At 42.4% G+C, this 26,164-nt stretch overlaps 1 protein-coding gene across 3 annotated transcripts in view; it reads right to left on the reverse strand.

Annotated features, from left to right (window-relative positions):
• Positions 1-278: 278 nt before the first annotated feature.
• Positions 279-26,164, reverse strand: part of negr1 (neuronal growth regulator 1) — a 154,561-nt gene continuing 128,675 nt past the window's right edge. Inside the window, exon 7 of one of the 3 annotated variants that reach the window (XM_077198471.1) lies at positions 279-2,181. In XM_077198471.1, the coding sequence (XP_077054586.1) occupies positions 2,081-2,181 (101 nt within the window). In that variant the 3' untranslated portion in view covers positions 279-2,080. The remainder of the gene's footprint in view (positions 2,182-26,164) is intronic. The other 2 variants (XM_077198469.1, XM_077198470.1) reach the window with 2 other exon arrangements.

Below are 26,164 nucleotides of genomic sequence, written 5' to 3' on the forward strand. Positions count from 1 at the left end.
TTGTAAGTGTACATGAAATAATCTGATGACTTTTCCTGTCCTTCAAAATGTATTTTGTGCAAGAAATAATAGACAAAAAGAATGTAAACTTGTCACGCATTAACCAAATAGCCTAAATATACTCCATAGGAAAGGACCCAATATTGCGCAGTGAGCAGAAACGATTCTGTGATGACTTTCACATGAAAAGAACATTTCATCATAGCTCAACAGACAGGCCTCGTGATGTCCAGTAGTGTGGAACACATTTCATTAAGTCAAAGCAGCCTCGAAAACTGTTTTTGTTCTCAAATTATCAATTTATGGTAAGTGGCCACCTTAACATACATATTAACTTGACATGCAGCACATTTATAATTTCTGCACATCTTAGTATACAACAAGTGTGTGGGAACTAGGGTAGAGGTTAAACTAAACCTAGACACTGGCTCTACCAATAAGATAAAATAAATTCTACTTTCTTCGAATATACACACACGTGACTCGTTTTCTATTACACCGTATGACTGGTTCACACCCTCTGAGTTAAAAGTAGATTATTTGATTACAAATGGTTCTTTTTTCCAACTTCTACTCGTTTGACAAGAATCATCAACAGTTGTGGCATCTAAAATGAAAGACAACATTGTAAACTATGCCATACTGCATACGTATTTGAAATAATATTCATTCACATGTTTGGATCCACACTTGTAAGTTTCATATTGTCCCGACAAGGGAAGTGCATATTCTTTTTTTTCTGCTTCCCTATTCAAAACTATTTCACACTGACAGAAGCAAAGCAGGTAATATGTTAATACATTATAAAAATCCTGTTTAAATGAATTCAACCATAAAACAATCTCAAAAAAAAAAAAAAGTCAACAATGAATTATCATCAGATAATTTCCATTAGACACTGTCCATAATTTCCTCATTTAATCAAAGTGCACATCAAATATGACCCACTTTCTGCTGTGTTTTTTTCCATCCAGTATGGACTTTGGATCGGCCCATTACATTATTTTGCAAGCTGCCAACTGCTTTATGTCTTTTTTGCGCTATTGTTATTTAATATATCATCAAATGCAACACTGAATATTTTTTCTATTCCTTTTTCATAGAATAGCTCTGATTTTTAAGACACCCAGGGCAGAAGGGACATCTTTATTCACTTCATAACCTTTTGGCCACTGTATACGTCTCATTTTAATTTGACAATTAGGCTCACAAATAATTTTACAAGATGTAAATTTAAATTGTAAATTTATCTCATACTACATGCATATTTTAATCTCGAGAGCGCAATCTATGATTTTTTTTTTCCTGCAGTAAAACACCTAAATCATGTATTTCTAGAATAACTAGAAAGGCTTATGATCTTACTCTGTTTAATTCAGTTAAATGAAATTGGGGTCTATAGCCCAGATGTCTAAACCATTAAGGTATGGCTGCAGTTTTGGTCCAGAAAATGAATAATCATATTTCATTGTCAGTTGGAAAAACCATGCACATTAGCGTATTAAAATAAAGCTGCTCGTCAATTGTTCACTTTGCCTTTTATTGTATTACTTTTGATATCAATTTCAGTATATGTCCCTTTGTGAAATCTTAAACAATGTTTCTTGGTTCACTGGATTTAAATGAGCTCACCAAAAAACTTATTATTTAAATACTTTGCCTGCTTTATGGCTATGTGAATGATGTACCAGCATGGAGAGCAAGGTGGCACACTAGGGCGTCTTTTCCTTTATCAATAACAAAGACACTAATGTCACACACCCTTACTTTTCCAAAGCGTGATTTTAGCTAATTTGAGAGTGTTTGAAGGGGATAACGTGTGCCGATTCACAAAGTGGGAAATCAAGAAAAGAAAAGAAGACAAAAGAAAGAAAACAAAACCCCTAAAACCGCATGTATTTACATGATGACAAACACCACAGAAGAAAATTACCATCCCAACATAAGCAATGCTGATTAAAATCCCTTGCTGCTTTCCAAACACACTGTACCAGATTGGATCCAGCCATCAGCAATGTCAAAGGATCTGTAAATGCTCAAAAGGGTTCTTTACAGTCATTGTGTATGGCCGTCCTCAGGGCTAGTAAACGCTGACGAGGGAAGAGAGAGCCAGGATCAGGTACCGGCAGGCCAGCAGGACTTCAGCGCATCCTTTACTTCCATACGGAGCGGTGTTGGGTGCTGTAAACAACAGAGCAGAGACACACGCTGATTAGCAGATTCTCTCTCACTACTGGCAGCAAGTCATAGTCTCAGTCAAGCAGTACCTCCTCCCTTTTCATACGAGCAGAGCTCACGCTGCCTGCCTTCACACTCGCAAATCAAGACTCACGACGAGCTCAGATGCCCGAAGGAGTCCTTCAATAAGACGCCTTGTTTTAAAACCACGCTGGGTACTTAAAAATAAGAAGGCATAACAATTCATCTCAAAGACTTGATAGTATTACCTTTGAGCCTAGAGCACATCAAATCTGTTTTATCTATTAGGAAAATAAATCTGCATAAGATTTATTTGAAAATATATGCAAAAACTTGCTGACATAACGCTTCTAGGTTGTTCTGGGTGGTTGCTATGCAGTTGCTAAGGTGTGCTGAGTGGTTCTTACTCATTACTGCGTCCTTTGCTAGGGTGTTCTAGGTAGTTGCAAGGCATTGTTATGCAGATGCTAAGGTGCACCTAGTCGTTACTGGCACATTGCTATGTGGTTCCAAGGGTCTTTTGAATGGTCACCAAAGTACTTTAGCATGTTGCTATGCCATATCAAGGGTGTTCTGGGTGGTTGCCAGGGAATTGCTATGTAGATGCAAAGGTGCACCAAGTGGATACTGGCACGTTGCTATGTGGGTGCAAGGGTGTTCTGGGAGGTTGCTGAGGTGTTGCTAAGGTACTTTGAATGATATTTGACACATTGCTACAATATGTGGTTGCCAGGGTGTTGCTATGCAGTTGTTTAGGTGCTCCAAGTGGTTTTTGGCACATTGCTATGTGGTTGCAAGGGAGGTTGCTGAGGTTTTGCTAAGATGTTCTGAGTGGATTCTTTGCATGTGGCAATGCCATTGGCGTACACAGACCTCCGCTAGTGCAGGGGTGAAATTGCGCTCCGGGGGGCAGGGGGATTGTTCCCCCTCGGTTGATATTGTGTTCCCGGAGGCGTGGGAATGGATGAGGTGGTCGCTCTCAGTTGAAACAGCGGTTTGGAGAGCACTGCAATATGACTTAATATAAGCGATAAAGAGGCAGGGGCTCAAGCCCCCCCGTGCACGCCACTGTTCTGGGTGGTTGCCAGGGAGTTGCTATGCAGCTGCTAAGGTATTCTGGGTGGTTCTTTGTATGTTGCTATGTAGTTGCTCAATGGTCGATAGTAAAAAAAAAAAATATTATTCATGTCCGGTGTGGTATGAGGCAAAATTTTATCTCCAAGTCTGAGCAATAGTAATAGTGATGCTTGCCTTAGCAAACACCATGATATGCCTGTGCTGACGTTAGGTATGCTCATATTTTCACAGTCAACACCGATCTCAATGGCAGAAAGCCTTCAGGTCTGTCCCCGAAGCAAAACAACTTGAGTCTAGTACTCAGGAGAGGCGCTTCAGAACAGGTGTGAGAGTGTACAGGCATTCATCTTCATGAGAGTTTTTATTTCACAGCTCTGTTAATGACAGACACTGGCCTACCTAAGGAGATTAGTACATCACGCACACACACACACACACTCACACACACACACACACACACACACACACACACACACACACACACACACACACACACACACACACACACACACACACACACACACACACACACACACACACACACACACACACACACACACACACACAGGAGATTATGTGTCCTGGCTGGAACTACTGACTTTCTTTTACATCCAGCAATTTTTCCAATGCTTTTGTTGTTTGCAAATACACATCTAATAGAGTCATTCTGATATGGATTCATTTGTGGGAACTGTTTTCCCGCATTCAAAACCACAATAAGGCTGAATCACAGCATCAAATAGCACATCTGACAGTAATAAGTATGTTTGTGCATGGAAGGCTGATAAAATAATTGCTTTGTGACAAGTCCTCTCCCGAATTGCAAAAATGGGAGCTCAAAGCTCAGATGAAAAGCCGCATGTCCATTTTCGCTTCCATTCCAGCTTTTATGGCTTTAAATTACCGGTGTTGCTTAAAAATATTATACCAAAAAATTACAGCCGCGTGCAATGGGAAGCCTAGAATATCAGAAATGGCTATATGAGATAGAAAATGATGCAAATTGTGATGATGTGCGTGAGATGCATGGTCAGGCCGGGGAGGAAACGAGAAGAGCAAACTGCCCTGTACACTGCAGCTTCATTCTGCCTCCATCCAAAGCACCGGATAATGACACAGTTTTTGCTAGGCAGAGAGAGCGGAGCCGGTAACCATGGAAACAGCTCACATCCTGCATTGGCCCCTTTGCCAGAGCCACAGAGTGTGCACGCTACCAGTGGAACAGAATCATTTGGCCTATAGGCACCTGCTGCAGTATCTAACTATAAGCACCCTTTGTCAAAAAACAAACAAAGCCATATGGCCTGTGAACGGTAAAGGATGAAAGGCTTTGTCCCTGCAGTATATTTCTTTCCACCGCCCACATAGGACTTATAGCTACTGTAATGTCAGCGAAGATTCAGGGTCGTGCCAGAAACATCCTATCATCTGGCACTAGAAGCAATTAAGAAAAGCACCAATATTACCTGCCTGGCTGCGTTGTGTGAGTTAGGGAGCTGTTTAATATCCCACTGCGTCTAAATCAGTCTGTTGTTGTGACAGTGCAGGTTGTTACTGCACTTGCCATTTTAATTAACTCAAACCCGCCCTACCCAGACAGTGGCTTCCTTGTGATTACTCTGCTTTAGGTCTAAAGTGTGTAAATAAAGTGAGAAAAGGGGTTATTGCGGTGTCTTTTACAACAACATGGCGGTCTCACAGACATATGAGTGAAGTTAGTGCAGGTATTAAGACTGAGATGACATTTCGCACCAAAAAACAATCGGCGGATTAACCGTCTAAAGACGGCATATCTTGAGATGCAAGAGCATCAATTTCCTCATTAATTTTGGATCAGGAGGCAATCAGTCATGCGCGTCTAAATCATGGTTATACACTCTATCTAAACCACACAAAATGCCTCGTATGATTATGAAGAGTACACGTATTATAATCCTTCATAATGATTGCCGAGGAATGGCTTAAGACCACAGACAGAAGTTTCCCCAAAGCCTATGTATATATGTCCTAGACTCCAATTAAAGCAAATGAAAGCCCTCTTTCCTCCATTGTGCATTTTTTTGGTTGATTTAGTTAACAGCTTAAGTTTGTTTAAGGCATAATGTTGTTGGTGTGACAGTGCAGAATAAAAAGAGGGGCTGTCACCCTATAATCAGCTGCTAGTTCGAGTTCCACCATTCCTTTTAAATGGCACAAGACCTATCGTTAAGCTGCTTAATCAATTTCATCCTTCCATTCAACACTCTCCCTCATTGTGCCACTCTTATGCTGTGATAAAACAAGTTACAGTTATAATAAGACTATTTCCACAGTTTCCATTATTACTGTATTATTATAAAATGGATAGTTTTGGTTCTGGCTTCTGATTAGTCAATTCCTACATTTGAATTGAATCTGAAGTAGCAAACAGGAACTAGTAATGAATTTTTCATGAATAATTAAAAGTAAAAGTACATGAACGTTCAAAAGTTTGAGGTCAGTGCATTTTTTCCTTGAAGAAATGAAAAGTTTAATTCAGCAAGGACACATTAAACTGAAAAAAAGTCATTGCTTGACAGTAAAGACATTTATAATGTTACAAAATATTTCTATTTTAAATACAGTAAATTATGTTCTTTTGAACTTCCCTTCATCGAAGAATCCCAAAAAAGTATTATGGTTATGCCAAAATTATTAAGCAGAACAACCATTTTCAACATTAATACTAATTCTAAATGTTTCTTGAGCACAAAATCATTATATTATATTAGAATGATTTCTGAAAGATCATGTGACACTGAAGACTGGAGTAATGATGCTGAAAATTCAGCTTTGTCATCAAAGTAATGAATTACATTTTAAAATATATTAATATAGAAATTATTTTCATGATTTGCTATCAAAACTTTTTATCTTTTGTCAAATCAATTTAGACAATTAAAGTGTTTCAGATAACATCATATTTTTAGTTTTTATTTATTAAACCAATCTCCATTGGATTAATTCAATTTTTTTAATTTCAATGAACTCAAAATTTGAAAGCAACCAGGTCACTTACTTTAAGTTAAACCAACAATATTGCACAGTGCAGTTATTTTAAATTGTAATAATAATAATAATAATAATAATAATAATAATAATACAATAATAGTAATAAATAACAATATTACAGTTTTTACTGTATTTGGTGAGTATGACACTTATTTTATAAAACTCTAAATTTTGGAACGGTAGTGCAGATAATTTAAATTTACAGAATTTGTTATAATATCAATAAGTCCAATAGGAAAGTTTTTCAAGACAAACTTTAAATGTTGGATTGACAGCCTTGTTCGTAGTTTGCAAAAAAGTTTCTATAAGGATTTATAGGCCTTACAGACAGACATATTTATGGACCAGGGTGAAAGAACACTTACTTTTCAAAAATGCCATTATGTTTAATTTTCTGTGAGATGTAATTTAGCAAATTCCACATCCTGTCATTCCAACTTCAATTCCATTTAACTTACTGTGAAGGATGACCAATTTCATTCAAATTCAAACTCATGAACTGAAAGAGAGGCAATTCTTAAATTCAGAATTTTGCACAAATCTGATGGCCCTTAGCATCATTAATGTTTATTCATTATTTAATAAAATAAACCATATTCGACAAACGTAAAGTCAACTGTTTTGATGTGTACTGGTGTGACAATTCAGAATAATCACTCCCTAACACAGCACTGGCAGCAGTTTACATGATTAAATGAAAGCAATCATCTCATTGGCGGTTATGTGAGGGTGGCCATATCTCCAGGTAATCTGCACAGACGACGGCTGGCTGCAGCCCTTCTCCCTGGAGGCTAGTCTTCTCTGGCTTCGAGAGAAGGGTTCAATGTCCTTGACCATCAATCAGTGGCCTATTGTTCCCTCTACTGCCTCCAGAGAAAGCCTCTCCACGCAGGCCTAAGCTTCTGCCGAGTCCTTGGCAAACTGGCGTAAATCCCACATCTCCAATCTTGGATTTGACAAATATTCCCTTTAAGTCCTCTTTCAGTGTTTCTGCTCTCCATATGATAAACTACCTAATTCCCTGCCTCATAATAGAACAAACATGAAAAACGTTTTGTTTTCCTCGGCTTGCTTTCGCACAAACATTGAGCCGGTTGGCATCATTATTGCGATGAGTGTACTTGGAGGTTAGAAAACTTTGCTTGGAGTACTTTCCTTAACGTAAAGGAAGTAAAGTTTTATACATTTATTAGGGCAGTTAAAATGTAATACATTCATTCAGCACAATAAGCAGCACATTAGGAATACAGTATGACCCGGTTCACCTTGGTCTTGCTTTATTTATTTTTTAGGAAATATTGATACATGTGATATTATCACATTTGTCAATATGTTGTTATATATTCAGGTTAATTAATATTAATTATATTAATATGAATATCATGTACTAAATTTTATTTAAAAAATAATCGACTGACAAACCTAATATTCATACACCTTGGTTTTTATGTGGTACTGTAGTAAATTAAATGCAATGCGCAAAGTTCTTTTTGTTTATCCATTTTGCAATGAAACAGTATGAGAAAGAAAGAAAGATTTCTTCATTTATTCATTAGGGCTGTCAATATAACACATTAATTTAGTATAATTAAGCTGCACAGAATGAGTAAGGGGGTGTTCACACCGTTATTGAATTCAAAAACAGCTGGAAAGAGCACAAACAAAATGGAATAGAACGCAGGGGTCTCGAGATATGTTTTTCCATATTGAATTAATTTTAACTTAACACGACCAAAGAAGTCAGTCTGAACAGCAAGACAAGACATGACAGATAAAGATGCCAATCTGACTCATGCATGTAGACCAACAATTAAAAAAACAGGATGGACGGAACGTGCAAATATGGATTGCAGTGGATAGGCTTATTTTCACTGATTAGGAAATAAAACAAACAAGTGGTTATACAGTAACCACTCCTTAAGTTCACTGAATTTCCTCCGTTTAGTGGCTTTTCTCACACAGATACATGTGTTTGCAATTCATTTGTTTAAAATTTTAATCACTCTATTATTCATTTATGATGGTATTTGCGAGGTACTTCAAAGAATACCATGACCATAAAACATGGTATTTAGTGGCATGGCATTTTTTGAAAGAAAGTGAAAGAAGGAAACAATAAGAAAACTGTACAAAGAGTTAAAAAACAATGAGAATAAGTCATTTTGTGCATATAATAAAAACTCTACGCCTGTTATTACAATGTGAACAGCAATTGACAGAACAAACACATGGTGAAAGAGCTGCCACTATGAGTCAAAATTGAATAGCACTTGGAGAAAGTCAAGTGTCTGTGTAACTGTCTGATCAGTTTTGAGTTAATCACCTTGCTACAACTTGAGGTACTGAGGGAGGTTGTTATTTTCCACACAAATGTTTATCATGTTTCTGCTGTGATAATGATAATGGGTTTGAAATCCCAAGAAAGCATTATCATAAATAGAGCCTAACACTATGTGTGATGGTCTGATGAGATAAAAATGAGTTAATTTCTGATTCTGTGCTGAGTAAACGCTCATTTCAATATTGTACACAGATGGAGTTCACCTGGCATGCCGGTATTGAATAAGACTCGACTGCGTCTCTTTCTGGCCTTGAGCTTCAGCTGAACACCACCAACACAGCAGGAACTCTTTTTGATAGAAAACTGCGGCTGACAACGCATAAACAAAAAACAAAAAAAACAACAAAAAAAACATTTCATTTTGCTTCCCTTGTGGTGCACTTTTCAGCACAGGCGGCACTTAAATAGTGGACTTTCTTAAAAAAAGAGACATATTTTCTGTGATATCCATGTGCAGTCTAGTCTACTTTTGAAATTCCAATGATTCTAAACATTCTTTCCCTTCAAAGCACATTTCATCCTCAGCCTTGCCTGTTCAGAGCAGGAAAGCGTGAAGTTATTGCCTGTAATTGACCCAATGTATCGACTGATCATTGTGCTGCATTTTAAACGCCACTATTTCCAGCACATAATTATGCCTACTGGGTTTTGATTAGATCGCAGTGTGCTAAAGACGTCATCAAGCTCTTTGAGAATCCTCTGGAAAAACAAAAAGGAAACATCTGTTGTGGAGTAAACATGGGAGATTCAGTGTCTTTGCCTCCTTCATCAACAAGCATCCCATGGGTGGCGTAAATAATGAGTACCATGAATTGGAGCAGTAACACAAGGCTTCGCTGCTGAATCAGCCAGTGCTGGTATAATCTGTCCATTTGTCCATTCTTCCCCCTCCTCATCATGTAACTGGAGACAACTAATGAAAAAACCTGCAACTGTCTGTGATTCTCTGTAATGCATCTTCACTTCTCAATCATGCTGTGAGATCTGTATAGATATGCTACTTGGTTACAAATAACATGTCCGTTAGCTTTTCAACATTTTTTTTTTTTTTGTAGTTTACTTAAACATTTGGGACAATTTTTAAAAGTAGGCTACACATATTCCATGTAGTGTTTAAAAAAAATAATGAGGTCAAAAAACAATCAAAATCAAATAATTATGCACAAATTAGAAAATGTTGTCTATATGGATTTAGATAAAGTGTGTGTGTGTGTGTGTGTGTAGGTGTGTCTATAATTGTGACAGATTTACCCTATGATATATATTTTTATTAATTAAATTCATTATTTTATTTAGCAAGTATTCGTTATAATAATCAAGTGACAGCAAATACATTTATAATGTTACAAAAGATTCTGTTCTTTTGAACTTTCTATTCATCAAGGAATACTGAAAAATGAAAATAAAAGTATCATAGTTTCCATTAAAATATTAAGCAGAACAACTGTTTTCAACACCAATAATAATAATGAAAAAAAATGTTTCATGAGCACCAAATCATCTGAAGAATCATGTGACACTGAAGACTGGGGTAATGGCTGCTGAAAATGTTGATATTATTTCACAATATTACTGTTATTACTGTATCAAATAAATTCAGCCTTGGTAAGACTTTCAAAAACATTAAAAAATCTTGCTGACCCCAAACTTTTGAACAGTTTATATATATGTAATGTCAGAGTAGAGGACACTCCTGTCATTGCATGAGATTTCAACTACCATTTTACATAAATCATTTATTTTGTTTTATTATAAAAATAAAAGCAGCATGTAATATAAAGCATAATTCCACCAATGGTGTAGAATTTAATATGCAATATGAAATTTCCCTAAGCACAGTCACGCACTAAGCCAAGATAATAAATGTAGTTATGTTTTATTTATGGAGACTGAAGTTAACATATGCACTGTTGGTAGGGGATTCACTAATTGCCATATGTACAAATACATGTTTTTAAACAGCAACAGCCCCTTTAAGCTCTATCTGTGATCATTGCTTTCTTATCATTAGATACTTCAAACTCCAACACATGAAATATGACTCAATTACATGAGGATGAAACTCAGGACCCTATTGTGCACAGCCCTGGGAAAACATGGATGAAAGCCAGAGTGTCCACGAGTAAGCTATATTCAGTCAGAGCACTGGTTGTGTTATGCACTTCTAAGAGTGCAAAGATCACATGCAGAATGCAAAAAAATCTATTTAATACATGTATTATTCATTTATATTATTCTCCTCCACTCAGGATGGTTTTTGCAAACAATTCTCACCGCTGCAAGGCTGGACGGGGAAATGGTGCTTTTAGCCAAATAACGCAACAAACCATTACCACAGGCAAACAAACTGTATGCTCAAGATAAGCTAGAAGTTACATTATTTGCTGAAGATTTGCCTAGTGGCTTTCTCGTGTTTTTATCTGATATCGGACCATTAGAACTTTTGGACTCTGGAAGCTTTTGGTTCAGACGCTGTATCTCATGACAGATGAAACGTGGTACCTATTATCTTTATCTTATAGTTATCCATTTTTGATGCTGTTTGTTTTAATTCAAAATGCATGTAGCCGGGCCTGTAGGCCAAATTGATTGAGTCTCTACAACAACTACAATGACTCACAAACAAGTACTTCCACGCACACAAACCTTCAAATGTTATCACCGTCAAATCCAGTCTATCCTTTCTTCCGTTGCTCGATCCTTTCAGGCACTCTGACACTATCTGTGGGACTTACAGCACTGCATAAATACCAAACTCCCCACAGTGACACATGCACTTTAGCTTGATATGGATGCTGTCAAACTCCCATCGCTTCAGGCCAGGAAGTGGTTTATACCTTTGTGTTTGAGCCTATCTGGAAGGGGTCAAAAATTATTGATCAGCCTTACTTGATGATTCCTGACAAATTAGGCTGGGATATTGACCCTATCTACGACCCCCTCTGGCAGCCGCGGTGCAAATTACATTGCAGTCCTGTCAGAAATGCATCCACCACTGGGAAAAATCAAGACTAGAGAAACAACACAGAGGCCCTTTACACGAGGCAATTCTGTGGGTGAAAGTAACATTTAAGCTCGCAAGCTGTACATAAACCTTGCATGAAAGAATGCTTAGAAAGAACTAAAATGTGTGTTAAGAATGATTCGTCGTGGATTATCACAGCCAAGGAGGTCTAAAATAAAAAGCCCTTGCTTAGCAGTACATGGTCTTCTAGAAGTATGTGAACATAACATATAGGTAATCTAGCATAACGTAACGCAACGTAACATAAGATAACATAACATAGGTCAGAAATTAATGGGGGGGGGGGGCTTTTATCCAAAGCAACTTGCAAATGAATAAAAGCAGTTAAACCAACAAAAGGGCAACAATATGTAAGTGCTGTGACAAGTCCCAGTTAGCACAGTACACATAGTTAGGTTTTAATGAATAGAAAAGAAATAGAGTAGAAACAGAAAATGTTAATAGTTATAGTGACAGAAAATTTAGCACAAATTCAAGATACTGCCATACTGGGGAAAAAAATGCCACCAAAATAGACAAAAATGTCCCTCAAATAAAGCCCCTGCATAATTAAACTAAAGCGAGCCTAAAAGATGTGCCTTTTCAACAAAAACATTTGCAATATATTCTGTTACTCTGCATTAATATACAGTACTAAAATCAAGGCCAATAATCATCCATAATTATTTGTCATATTGCAGCTTTGTAATGAGTTCTTAATGGTTTCATTTTATTATTCAAAAACTTTATGTAGGCTATTTAAAATTACATTAATCTAATAATATTATTCAATTGTTGTGTAAATATCTTTATGCCATGTTTAAGCAGCATTAAACAGTCTGTGTAAGTGTAAATAAACATGCCATGTCAGAGGCAGATTCTGTGTACAGCTTTTTTGTAACAATGTCTTTCGTTGATGTTAATCAAATTTTACAGGGAACAGACTACAGCAGTCTGATTGGTTGATTTAATTCATTGATTACATTTAAATATTTGACATAAACAACAACATAAATACATTCAATAAGGAAACTATAAAAAATTCCCATACAAAGGTAGAAAATGGTCCAGCAAATCACTTCCAGGGGGCAAATATTGCCCCTTTGTAGAAAAGTTAATTTCTGACCCTGCATAACATAATAACATAATCGCAACGTAACATAACATTCTGTATCTGTTTTTATTCTGTCAGAAATCACAGATTTTGATGGCATCTACCAGCAGGGGCTGAGAGGGCCATGTTAAGCAGAAAAACCCCGACCCCATGATCACAGCAACAAGTACCTTAAAGTCATCATTACAACAGATTCTCTTATGTGTAAAGTCATGAAATTCAGTGTTTTTCCAGTATTCATCTGCTTGTCCCACTCATCTCCGAGTAGTCTTATTCCCACATTATGGAGCTGACAAAGCCCTTCGAATAAATTATGTTCATGAATAAGATTTGTGATGTTTGAGGTATTGTTAATCTCCAGGAAGCAGCCAAATTGCCTTCTGACAAAAAGCTAATGATAAAATGTTCACAAGCATTTTTGAAAGTGTCAGTTTTCCCATCATAATGAAAATCCAATTTTGTGGTGGTTCACTGTCAATTAATATGCTCTTTCAAAATGGAGGAAGGTAAACCTTCTAGGTATTCTACAGCACCTTTCTGTTGTCAGATTGTCAGGCTATTGTGTAAAATTCAGCCATCCTGTCTTAAAAAATAGTTCTGTTTATTTTAATGACAGTAACTATTTATAAAGCTGCTTCAAAATTGACTCTAAACTTTCCATGTCTCTGTATTTGACATAAGGTCTATATTATTAGTGGTAACATCATAACCAATTGACAAAATAATTACAAAATAAAACAAAATAATTATAAAAATAAGTATGAGACAAAACCACAAAGTGCTTTGAATAATATTTAAGAATAATTAAATATACAAATATACCAAATATTATAAATCTTTCTTTATAATATAATAATGTCTTTCTGAACACGAAAATGATATGAGGTCAACACACACAGTATACAATTATAGTATACATATAAACACCATTAAAAATACTAATGCTACATACATTGTATTTATTGCACATTTACAATGTACAAAGATTGTTGAATTATGATTTCCATTACACGAGAGTAGATGTTAAAACTTCATGCTGATTTGTACTCGGCTTTCGCCAAGATAATCACCAACTAAGACGTAGCTTTACAGTAACCTATGCTTCTCCATCCATTTACGCTTCTTTCCATCTAGTGACGTGAATCTTCTGTCTGGTGTTAATACAGTGTATTGCGCGTCAGCACACACAACGGCTGCAACCACAGTGCGGTCCCCCATAACAACCCTCTGGATTGAGCGGAGTAGGGAACATCTCTAGGGTCTTCAAGTGGGCACCTTCCGTCCTCAGTGTTTCGTCGACTAGCCCACGACACCTCAAGAGGGCTCGACAGTGACTCTGGCGTCCCAGAGTCACCCCCTCCGTCCCCCACTCAACTCAGCCCAGCTTACTGACCTCTACTTCCCTCTTGCTGCTGAGACCTAACCACAATCTCACAATCTCTCCGCAACCCAACCATACGCGCCAACCCGTTTGACTAAGGCTGTCGAGCCCCACTGGTGCGTTAATATGCAGTTTCAGTGGCAACGGTTCCGTATGGCATACCACCTACCACAAAACACAATATCTGCCCAACCACCCGTCATTCACGCAATATACACAGGAACGTAATGACTGTAAATACTATACAACCTAAATTTGAAATTCAAATTCAATGCAAACAAATATTGAAATTTACCAATTTTGAAAAAATTCATTATCCTCAAAAAGACAATCGAGTAAAAAAAGTGAGGTACTTCCACATATCTTATTCAAATCTTTTCTTGATCTGTAAAATAACATTGACAAAGTATCTAATAATTTGTCCGGCAGAAAAAAACCACCAAATTTCACACTCTCTACAGGCAGGAATTAAAATGACCCTTCTTTCAAAGTAAACCCTAAAAATCCAATCCAAAATTTAAGAATGACAAATAAATATACCTTTAACAGTTCAAGAACGTCAAGTCTGTCTTTATTTTATCTTTTTTTTTTCCTAGTCAAGAGAAATTCAGCTACGGTAATTGTGAGACAATAAAGCCTCTCGTTGGTCTTATTTGTGGCATGGCCATGGTAGAGAAAACTCAGCTAATAGTTACATATTCTTGCTTCGTCGCTGAAGAGAGAGCATGAATGAGGCATCCAAACAAACCCACCACCCACAGGGTCCTTCATTAAAGACATCGAAAGAAACCGATACAAGACAAAAACAAATGATGCTCTTCTCTCAGGATGATTGAAAAATCCAATTATAGTTATTTGAATAACTTTGATTGAGATTAACCCTTGGAGGAGCCAAAAGTGTAAATGCGGCTGCAGTCAAAATGCCACGCTCTTTGTATCAATAGATGGTGAGTTTATACTGGCACCAAACAAAATCTGATATCTGCTTGTGAAATAGTCTCTTAAGCGAAACTGTTTTCCTTTTTCTTTCCCCAGACAGTGAGCGACACCTCTGCCTCAGCGCTCCAAAAGACCTGCTATTCATCCAAAGAATAAACCCACTTCAATCATCCAAATGTCAACAAAGAAAAGAAAGGACACACCATCAAAAACTAATCTCATTGGAAACATGTACAGCCGTTAGAAATAAACAACCCAGGGTAGCAAACATATCTCAGGAAATAATAATAAAAAAGTCCCCCCACAAGAACCTCAAAACACACTTTGGTGAGGGAAGTCAAGGTTTTAATACTCCTCTGTTTCACTTTGACGAGAGAGAAACATCGGGGTAACGCTGTAACGCTCAAAAGGTTCTGTGACAGAAAAAACACTATAAAAATGAAAGCAAAGCAAACTCACTAATCCTCTTTTCTCAAAGCAGCTCAGACAAAAGTGTCTGCCAATCGCTCACATACAAATTAGTGTTGTCAGTGTGGACAAGATGTAAGACAGTACTTATTAATGTCGATTGTTTGACTGGCGGGATCCTCAAAAAAAGTGTTTGGAACTTCCGAGGCAACATGGTCTTAGGAATCGCACCTTTAGATCTCTTGTCAAAGAGATCACACTGCTAACTGACCTTAATCTTTCGCACAGCACAGAAAGAGAAAATTACACGTGCCAAGGAGATTTTTACATGCCTGCGTGTAGTCTTGATGTTATCTGAGGTGTTTAGAAAATGAAAATGATGAGCCCTTGGGAGTGCAGAGGCCTCAAGGCATATTTCTTAATTTGAAGTTAAAAATAAAATATGTTTAGAGCTTATGATGATAAAGTGCATATCTGTGATTAAAGAGATCTGATTAAAGAAGTTCCATCTGATGGAAGAGAGAGAGAGAGAGAGAGAGAGAGAGAGAGAGAGAGAGAGAGAGAGAGAGAGAGAGAGAGAGAGAGAGAGAGAGAGAGAGAGAGAGAGAGAGAGAGAGAGAGGAATCCAATGAATAAATAAATTCATACAGGTTTTGAGGGTGACTAAATAATACAAGAATTTAAAATTTTGGGTGAACTTTTGCTTTAACGAAATCTATTCTGGGCACAACATGGCTCTAAAGCATGTCTTAACAAGGCTTGTTTGTGGTTCAGGTAAAGTGAACAGGATTTCAGTTTTGCAATGGTGAGTGAGCAGGGAAGGCTGGGGTGGGTGGGGCAGCTGGCAGAGAGATGAATTGAAAGACTGAGAGAGAGAGAGCGAGAGAGAGAGAGAGAGAGAGAGAGAGAGAGAGAGAGAGAGAGAGAGAGAGAGAGAGAGAGAGAGAGAGAGAGAGAGAGAGAGGTGATTGGTTTGATGAAGAAATTAGATCAGTAACTACAGTGGTAAAGCTTACAACACAAAACATCTTCCAATATTTAGTACTTAAGCGTATTATTGTGGTAATATAATTTGGATGTTGAAGATCGTCATTTGTAGAGTTGCAGAAATACTTACTGGTTACCAAAACATACCCACATGTATGCCATTGGTCAGTCAAACAGTCAGCCACGCCCCAAACTCACAACATTGGTTGAGCCAGTGTTTTGATAATACCACAGTGTTTACATTTTTCAAGGAAATCAACCGATAAACGGCTTACTTATGGTTGTCCTTCCATATTAAGCTGGGATAGAAGTAATTTAACATCAAAACAATTAAACATATCACCTTTTAAATGGGAACAGCTGCCTGTAAAATTACAATAACGTTCATAATCATGTTAAAAAAAAAAAACATTTGTGCCTGGCTGTGCTCATGACATTTAAAAGAAGCTGTGCTCACAGAAATGTACATTTGTACATCATGTAGAAATGCCATTGTAGCTATATCTCTATACATTTTTCTGTCGTTCTCCAAGGCAAAAAAGCACAAAGTATCAGGGTTAAGACGAAGGCTTAGCGTACGCATACAGCCAAATGCATAGACTTATAAAGTGTACTTCCATCTCCTCCGTATCTTTTTTGACTCGCCAAAAAACGGGAAGGGGCAGCGTTGCCAACTCATTAGTGTAAAAAAAGAAAGAAAGAATTCAAAGCACATGTGCGAGCTGAGAGTAAGAAACAGTTCAACCAAATATTCCTTTCCTTAGAATAGCTAATATATATATATATATATATATATATATATATATATATATATATATATATATATATATATATATATATATACACTCACCTGAAGGATTATTAGCAACACCATACTAATACTGTGTTTGACCCCCTTTCGCCAGAACTGAATTAATTCTACGTGGCATTAATTCAACAAGGTGCTGAAAGCATTCTTTAGAAATGTTGGCCCATATTGATAGGATAGCATCTTGCAGTTGATGGAGATTTGTGGGATGCACATCCAGGGCACGAAGCTCCCGTTCCACCACATCCCAAAGATGCTCTATTGGGTTGAGATCTGGTGACTGTGGGGGCCATTCTAGTACAGTGAACTCATTGTCATGTTCAAGAAACCAATTTGAAATGATCTGAGCTTTGTGACATGGTTAATTATCCTCTGGAAGTAGCCATCAGAGGATGGGTACATGGTGGCCATAAAGGGATGGACATGGTCAGAAACAATGCTCAGGTAGACCGTGGCATTTAAACGATGCCCAATTGGCACTAAGGGGCCTAAAGGGTGCCAAGAAAACATCCCCCACACCATTACACAACTACCACCAGCCTGCACAGTGGTAACAAGGCAGGATGGATCCATGTTCTCATTCTGTTTACGCTAAATTCTGACTCTACCATCTGAATGTCTCAACAGAAATCGAGAATCATCAGACCAGGCAACATTTTTCCAGTCTTCAACTGTCCAATTTTGGTGAGCTCTTGCAAATTGTAGCCTCTTTTTCCTATTTGTAGTGGAGATGAGTTGTACCTGGTGGGGTCTTCTGCTGTTGTAGCCCATCCGCCTCAAGGTTGTGCGTGTTGTGGCATCACAAATGCTTTGCTGCATACCTCGGTTGTAACGAATGGTTATTTCAGTCAAAGTTGCTCTTCTATCAGCTTGAATCAGTCGGCCCATTCTCCTCTAACCTCTAGCATCAACAAGGCATTTTCGCCCACAGGACGGCCACATACTGGATGTTTTTCCCTTTTCACACCATTCTTTGTAAAACCTAGAAACGGTTGTGCGTGAAAATCCCAGTAACTGAGCAGATTGTGAAATACTCAGACCAGCCCGTCTGGCACCAACAACCATGCCACGCTCAAAATTGTTTAAATCACCTTTCTTTCCCATTCTGAAATTCAGTTTGGAGTTCAGGAGATTGTCTTGACCATTGAAGCAACTGCCATGTGATTGGTGGTTGATTAGATAATTGCATTAATGAGAAATTGAACAGGTGTTCCTAATAATCCTTTAGGTGAGTGTATATATATATACACTGTATATATATATATATATATATATATATATAAAATTTTTTTTTTTTTTTTTTTTTTTTTTTTACAGAAGCTTTGTCTGTGTTGTTTGGACCCCATTAACTTTCACTATATGGAGAAAATAGTTTTTTTTGTCATCATTGTATGCTTGCATCATTGAATTATTATTTTCATGTTTCTCATTGTAAAGCTGCTTTGGAACTATCTGTATTTTATACAGATACACAAGACTTGACTACATCCAATGAATAAAGAAATTCATACAGGTTTTGAGGGTGACTAAATAATACAAGAATTTAAAATTTTGGGTGAACTTTTGCTTTAACGAAATCTATTCTGGGCACAACATGGCTCTAAAGCATGTCCTAACAAGGCTTGTTTGTGATTCAGGTAAATTGAACAGGATTTCAGTTTTGCAATGGTGAGTGAGCAGGGAAGGCTGGGGTGGGTGGGGCAGCTGGCAGAGAGATGAATTGAAAGACTGAGAGAGAGAGAGAGAGAGAGAGAGAGAGAGAGAGAGAGAGAGAGAGAGAGAGAGAGAGATGGGGAAAAGGTGAAGAGTGACAGGGGTTTTGCCACATTCGGGTGAGAGCACAACCTGCCTCACTGGGATTCAGAGATAATTGGATGGAATAAGAAAAAAAAAATTCTAGCCAGAGATTATTCCAGAGGAGAGTGAAATTCTCATACTATAATGACTAGAAAGAAGTTTGACTTTAATAAGCCTGTAAAAGTCTGTGTAATGAAAGTTTATGCAGTCTGGAATAGTTTAATGCAAGTCATGTCAGTGAAGAATGATCTAGATCTAGCTAGTATATTACATATATCACTTCTTTGTGATAAATCATCTTTGCTTTACCAAAACGGCTCATTAGTAACATTAGAAACAAACAAATGTCACAGTGTGGCTGAACAGCAGCTTATTTGCAATAATCTTGCTTTTTACTTTCACATACATTTTTCCCTGATTCTCAGAAGTTGGCTTGTGAATTATGGTGGGTTTTTTTTGTTACTGCATCTACAACAGCTTTTTTTTCCCACTGGATGCAGGCACACAATTGTGTATTCCCTTTCGTGGGAACTCCTACGTCTCGTCGGAGGAGTTTCCAACGATTTGGGATCACGCTAGGGAGACCAACTGCCTTCGAGTGAACTAAAACGGGCCAATAAACATTGGCATGCAAGATTTGCATTTCGCGCGCCATCTACCAGTGCGGGTATAAAGCGGAAGCAAGCGCATACACATTTGCTTTTTGCTTCGGAGCCGACCGGTTGTGTCCTCTGAGTGAATGGGTTTCAAGAAAGTGTTTTCATGTGCTCAACGAGTCTGCTCTTTTTCTGGATCTCTCTGTGTTGGTGTGACGGCGCTTCGGTTATCTTCGTGAGCTCCCGGCTGCCGGTGGTGATTCACGCTATCTACATCTTTCAAAAGAGCTGTTTTCACAGCTGGTATTCGGTTGAGTGCACACAGCGGGCTTGCAGTTTCCCCGCTGTGTTGCCGCGTTGATCCCTGCGTGCTTCAGCACAATAAGAGAGCATTCTCTAAAAGAGTAACACGAGTGAAGATCGCGTCCTTTTCAGGATGACGTTTCATCCATGTGTTTCTGGATGCGGTCGATATCTGCCACCGGTTGATGGTCACGATCGCTGTCTCTCGTGCTTGGGCCTCGCGCACGCTGGGGCAGCGTTCGTGAACGAGTCATGTTCTCACTGCGAGAACATGACCGTTGCGATGCTTAGATCGAGACTAAGATCCCTCAAACGAGGGGGAGTCCCTTTGGAGATTCCCCAATCTAGTTCTTCTTCTGGTTCACTTCAGAAGAAGGCTACTTCGGCTAATCCCATTGGTGGTCTGAGGGTTACAGTGAGGAATGTCCAGCCGGGTGAAAGACCCCCGCAGGCTCCTCACTCCTCCGCATCGCTGCCATTGGAGCCTCCGGAGGAGCGCACTGGGCCAAATCTCGTGTGGTCCCAGTCGTTTCCTTCGGGGCTCCGCCGGAGGACCAGATGTCGATCGCTGCATCGGAGGGAGAGCGGTCATCTTCTGGAGATGACGACCCGACTGCGTTGCCCCCTTCTGGTGTGGTAGCGTTAGCCGAGCCGGATCCGGAAATGGCCGCTATGCTTTCCCGGAACCCTCCACCGCGTCCCGAACCCTCGCGGCTCGACGATTGGTATCTCGGGGCGGCTCATGCTGGTTCTCAGCGCCCCGCCCCGGTTCCTTTCTTTCCGGAAGTGCATGACGAGGTGACGAGCTCGTGGATGGCCCCTCTGGCGACAGATCGACTCCCTCCTCCTCCCTCACCACTCTCGATGGCGGGGCAGTGAAGGGATACGTGGACATCCCCCCAGTGGAACGGTCAGTAGCGATGCAGTTGTGTCCTAAGACTGCGTCCACCTGGCGGGGTACCCCCACGCTCCCCGCCAGCACCTGTAGGTTCTCTTCCAGTCTGACTGGAAAGGCCTACAGCGCGTGCGGAGAAGCTGCTTCTGCCCTGCATGCCATGGCGCTTCTTCAGGTCCACCAGGCCAAAGCGCTCTCTGACATGCAGGAGGGTGGTACCGACCCAAGGGTGCTCCAAGAGCTGCGTACAGCGACGGACCTCGCCCTCCGGGCGACGAAAGTCACCGCACGTTCCCTGGATCGGGCAATGTCCACGCTGGTGGTCCAGGAGCGACACCTCTGGCTCACCCTGGCCGATATGCGTGAGTCCGGACAACTCCAGGTTCCTGAACTCACCCATATCCCAGGGTGGCCTCTTCGGCGACGCGGTGGAGAGCTATGCCCAACAGTTCTCCGCCGCCCAGAAGCAGTCGGAGGTTATCAAGAACATCATGCCTTGGAGACGGCCTGCTGCTGCCCCGTCCCCGCCTGTGCCTCCGGCTGCTCGTCGCCAAGGACGCCCTCCTGCCGCCGCCTCCGCCCCTGCCCAGCCTAGGCAGCAGCCCCCTAGGCAGCAGGGTGCCGGCCGCAAGAGAGCTGCCCAGCCCGCTCGGGAGTCGTCTAAATCTCCCGGGAAGAGGAGAGGCAAGCGACCCTGAGACGGGCGACCCAGAGGATGCAGTGGCTGCTCATCGGGAGGGAACCTCTGTTCCTCTCCTTCCCCCGGAGGAGGGTCGGGCGGAGAATCTTTTTTTTCCTTTTCTTTCTGTTCTTCCCAAAGTTTCAATAAAAGAGCAGTTTCTACTTCCTCTGGGTCACTCACGGTCGAGTCTGGCAGCCGAGGTCGGCCAAGTGCCTCGCCGCTCCCAGTCTCCTCTGTCCAAGAGGGTCAGAATGACAGTGTGCGCCGCCACGTTGCCTCGCCGCTCTCATTACCCTCACCCCAGCGCTCGGACGCCAGTGACGCCGCTACGGCCTCGTCGCTCTCGCATCCCGCTGGGCAAGGAGGTGCGGAAATCGGGATACAGCGCCTCCGGGGCCTTCCTCCCCGTTTCCTCTCCTTCCTTCACCTCTGGACAGCCAGCAGCTGAACGCCTCCGGGCCTTCCCTGTTGCCTGCCCCCCGGTGGAAGCAGGTAGGTGTTGCCCCGCACACCCAGACCCCTCTCTCGGCCGCAGTAATGCCTCTGGAGTCCGGTCCCTGCCTTCCACCTCGCTGCCCCTACGCGGGTTCGCAGGTGGTTCGCGTGGGCTCGTTAGTACGTCTCTCGAAGCCTGGCTAGCGCTTCCGAGACCGTCCCGATGGCTCATTCGTACCATTCGGCTCGGCTATGCAATTCAGTTTGCCCGCCGGCCTCCCAAGTTCAGGGGCATCCGCTTCACCAGTGTGCGGAGTGTCGATGCCCCTGTTTTGAGGAAGGAGATCGACGTCCTGCTGGCGAAGGACGCGATCGAGCCGGTCCCTCCAGCCGAGATGAGGTCTGGGTTCTACAGCCCTTACTTCATTGTACCCGAGAAAGGCGGTGGGTTACGGCCGATCCTGGACCTGCGAGTTTTGAATCGGGCCCTACACAAGCTCCCGTTCAAAATGCTCACGCAGAAACGCATTTTCGAGGATTGGTTTGGAGCGATCGACCTGAAGGACGCGTACTTTCATGTCTCGATTCTTCCTCGTCACAGACCGTTTCTTCGGTTTGCGTTCGAGGGTCGAGCATATCAGTACAAGGTCCTACCCTTTGGCTTGGCCCTGTCGCCCCGTGTCTTCACGAAAGTCATGGAGGCGGCCATTATTCCCATGAGAGAACATGGCGTTCGCGTTCTCAACTATCTCGACGACTGGCTTATAATTGCTCACTCGCGAGATCTGTTGTGCGAACACAGGGACTTTGTGCTCCAGCACCTCAGCCGATTGGGACTTCAGGTCAACTGGGACAAGAGCAAACTCTGCCCCACACAGAGGATCTCTTATTTCGGTATGGAGTTGGACTCGGTCAGTCAGACTGCGCGCCTCACCGGGGAGCGCGTCCAGTCAGTGCTCAATTGCCTCAAGTCTTTTCAAGGCAAGTCTGCGGTCCGACTGAAACAGTTTCAGAGGCTCCTGGGGCAAATGGCAGCCGCAGTAACGCCGCTCGGCCTGCCTCATATGAGACCGCTTCAGCGCTGGCTTCACGATTGAGTCCCGAGATGGGCGTGGCAGAGCAGCACGTTCCGGGTCAACATTACCCCGCACTGTCGCCAAACCTTCATTCCTTGGTCGGACCCTGTGTTTCTACGGGCCGGAGTTCCCTTAGTCCAGGTGTCCAGGCATGCTGTGGTTTTCACAGATGCCTCTGCCAACGGCTGGGGGGCCACGTACAATGGGCATGCAGTTTCAGGTCTGTGGACGGGGTCTCAACTGCATTGGCACATCAACTGCCTAGTGTTGCAAGCAGTACGCTTAGCCTTGTGCTGCTTCAAGGGGCTGCTTCTACACTAGCATGTACTGGTCCGTACGGACAGCACTGCGACCGTTGCGTACATCAACCGCCAAGGTGGTCTACGCTCCCGTCGTATGTTGCGACTCGCCCACCATCTCCTCCTATGGAGTCAGAAGCATCTGAGGTCGCTTCGGGCCATTCACATCTCTGGTGCGCTCAACCGTGTAGCCGACGAGCTCTCACGGCAGCCGCCTCTTCTGGGAGAATGGCGACTCCATCCCCAGGTGGTCCAGCTGATTTGGGGAATCTTCGGAGCCGCTCAGATAGATCTGTTTGCCTCTCCGGACACGACCCACTGCCGGCTGTTTTATTCCCTGACAGAAGGATCCCTCGGCACGGATGGACTGGCACACAGATGGCCCTGGGGCCTCCGCAAATATGCGTTTCCCCGAGTGAGCCTTCTCGCACAGACTTTGTGCAAGGTCAGGGAGGACGAGGAGCAGGTCCTGCTTGTTGCGCCGTATTCGCCCAACCGGACTTTGTTCGTGGAACTCATGCTCCTCGCGACAGCCCCTCCTTGGCCCATTCCTCTGAGGAAGGATCTTCTTTCTCAGAGACGGGGCACCCTATGGCACCCGCGTCCAGACCTTTGGAATCTTCATGTCTGGTCCCTGGACGGGACGCGGAGGTTCTAGGTGGCCTACCACAGGCTGTGGTAGACACCATCACTTCCGCTAGAGCCCCCTCTACGAGGCGCCTCTATGCGTTGAAGTGGAACCTGTTCGTCGATTGGTGTTCTTCCCACCGGGAAGACCCACGAACTTGCCCGATCAGAGTCGTGCTTTCCTTCCTGCAAGATGGGTTGGAGAGAAGGCTGTCTCCCTACACCCTCAAAGTGTATGTTGCAGCAATAGCCGCTCATCACGATGCAGTAGAAGGTAAGTCATTAGGGAAGCACGACCTGGTCATCAGATTCCTTAGGGGTGACAGAAGGCTAAATCCGCCTCGTAATCCGCACCCTGTACCCTCTTGGGACTTAACTCTAGTGCTCAGAGCACTTTAGAGGCCCCCCTTTGAGCCATTGCAAATGGTTGAGTTTAATATCCTGTCTATAAAGACAACTCTCCTGTTGGCTTTGGCCTCCTTTAAGAGGGTAGGGGATCTGCAGGCTTTTTCGATTGACGAATCTTGCCTTGAGTTCGGGCCGGGCCTTTCTCATGTTGTTCTGAGACCCCGGCTCGGATATGTGCCCAAGGTTCCTACCACTCCATTTGTAGATCAGGTAGTGAACCTGCAAGCGCTGCCCCCGGAGGAGGCAGACCCCGCCCTTGCTTTTCTCTGTCCCGTCCGCGCCCTGAATTGTTACGTGGACAGAACACAAAGTTTCAGGACCTCAGATCAGCTCTTTGTCTGTTACGGAGGCCAGCAGAAGGGAAAGGCTGTCTACAAGCAGAGGTTAGCCCACTAGCTAGTGGATGCTATCGTCCGGGCTTATGCTTCCCAGGACGTGCCTTGCCCACCTAGGTTGAGGGCACACTCTACTAGGAGTGTTGCCTCCTCCTGGGCTTTGGCGCAAGGCGCCTCGCTGACAGACATCTGTAGGGCTGCGGGCTGGGCGACACCTAACACGTTCGCTAGATTCTATAGCCTACGTGTTGAACCTGTTTCCTCCCGTGTACTCGCTACGGCCAGTAACGCGACGAATTAGGTTATGTCGGCTTGCTACGCCATTCCCGCCTCTCGGCCGGATACGTGCGTCTTGTTACTCCGTTGGTTCCCCAACATACGGCTAACATTGTGAGTTCCTCCATCACCCCTTCAGCGCCGGGCGATCCACCTCGCCTGGTGCTGAAGGGGTGATGGAGGAACTCACAATCTATTACCAATCACGGTCTATTACCTCTCTTAGGAGTTGTGTGTAGACTGGGTGGCCTACAGTGGTCCCTTCGGCGACCCATTTTCTCCATGATCCAGCTACCCTCCGGGCTAGCATCGTGTCTTTCCCTCGACAGACCATTCTGTCCTCCTTGCTGAGTACGCTCCCACCCCTTGGGCTGGGACTACCTCTAGGACTGCCATGTGTTTCACTACCCAACGGGTTAGTACACATGTGTATTCCAGTGCCTCCCTTCAGGCGGGCTTGGGCTTCCTCAGCGTTCCCTCCCACAGGTTGGGCACGCTTTCCCAGAGTTATCCATATCCACTGAGAGGGTCTTGCAGAACAGCAGTTTGATTTCCTAGCTAGCTCCCGCCAAAGACGGTAAGAAACTGCCCCGGCGGGTAGCTAAGCTGGGCGCTGGAAGGGGCCAGCACCATGGCGTTTTGTTAGGGATCCCAATTCATTGGAAACTCCTTAGACGAGACGTAGGAGCTCCCACGAAAGGGAACGTCTGGGTTACGTATGTAACCCTCGTTCCCTGAATAGGGAATGGAGACGTGTCGTCCCGTCGCCATGCTGCTGTACCTTTGCGGAGGACTGGACACCGTCCGGCTCCTCAGCGAAAAGCAAATGTGTATGCGCTTGCTTACGCTTTATACCCGCACTGGTAGGCGGCGTGCGGAGTGCAAATCTTGCATGCAAATGTTTATTGGCTCGTTTTAGTTCACTCGAAGGCAGTTGGTCTCCCTAGCGTGATCCCAATTCGTTGGAAACTCCTCCGACGAGACGTCTCCGTTCCCTACTCAGGGAACGAGGGTTACATGCGTAACCGAGACGATTTTCATAGAGGTCAGTTTAGAATTTTCTTTCAATCAAATGCTCTTCAGCGCTTTAGCTGCCATTTTCCATAATTTAATGAGCCCCTATGAGGAGCAGATGCAACTGTAGTAA

The sequence above is a fragment of the Siphateles boraxobius genome, unplaced genomic scaffold, assembly GCF_051911475.1.
Source record: "Siphateles boraxobius isolate OS27281-9 unplaced genomic scaffold, OSU_SipBor_1 41, whole genome shotgun sequence".
NCBI lineage: Eukaryota > Metazoa > Chordata > Actinopteri > Cypriniformes > Leuciscidae > Siphateles > Siphateles boraxobius.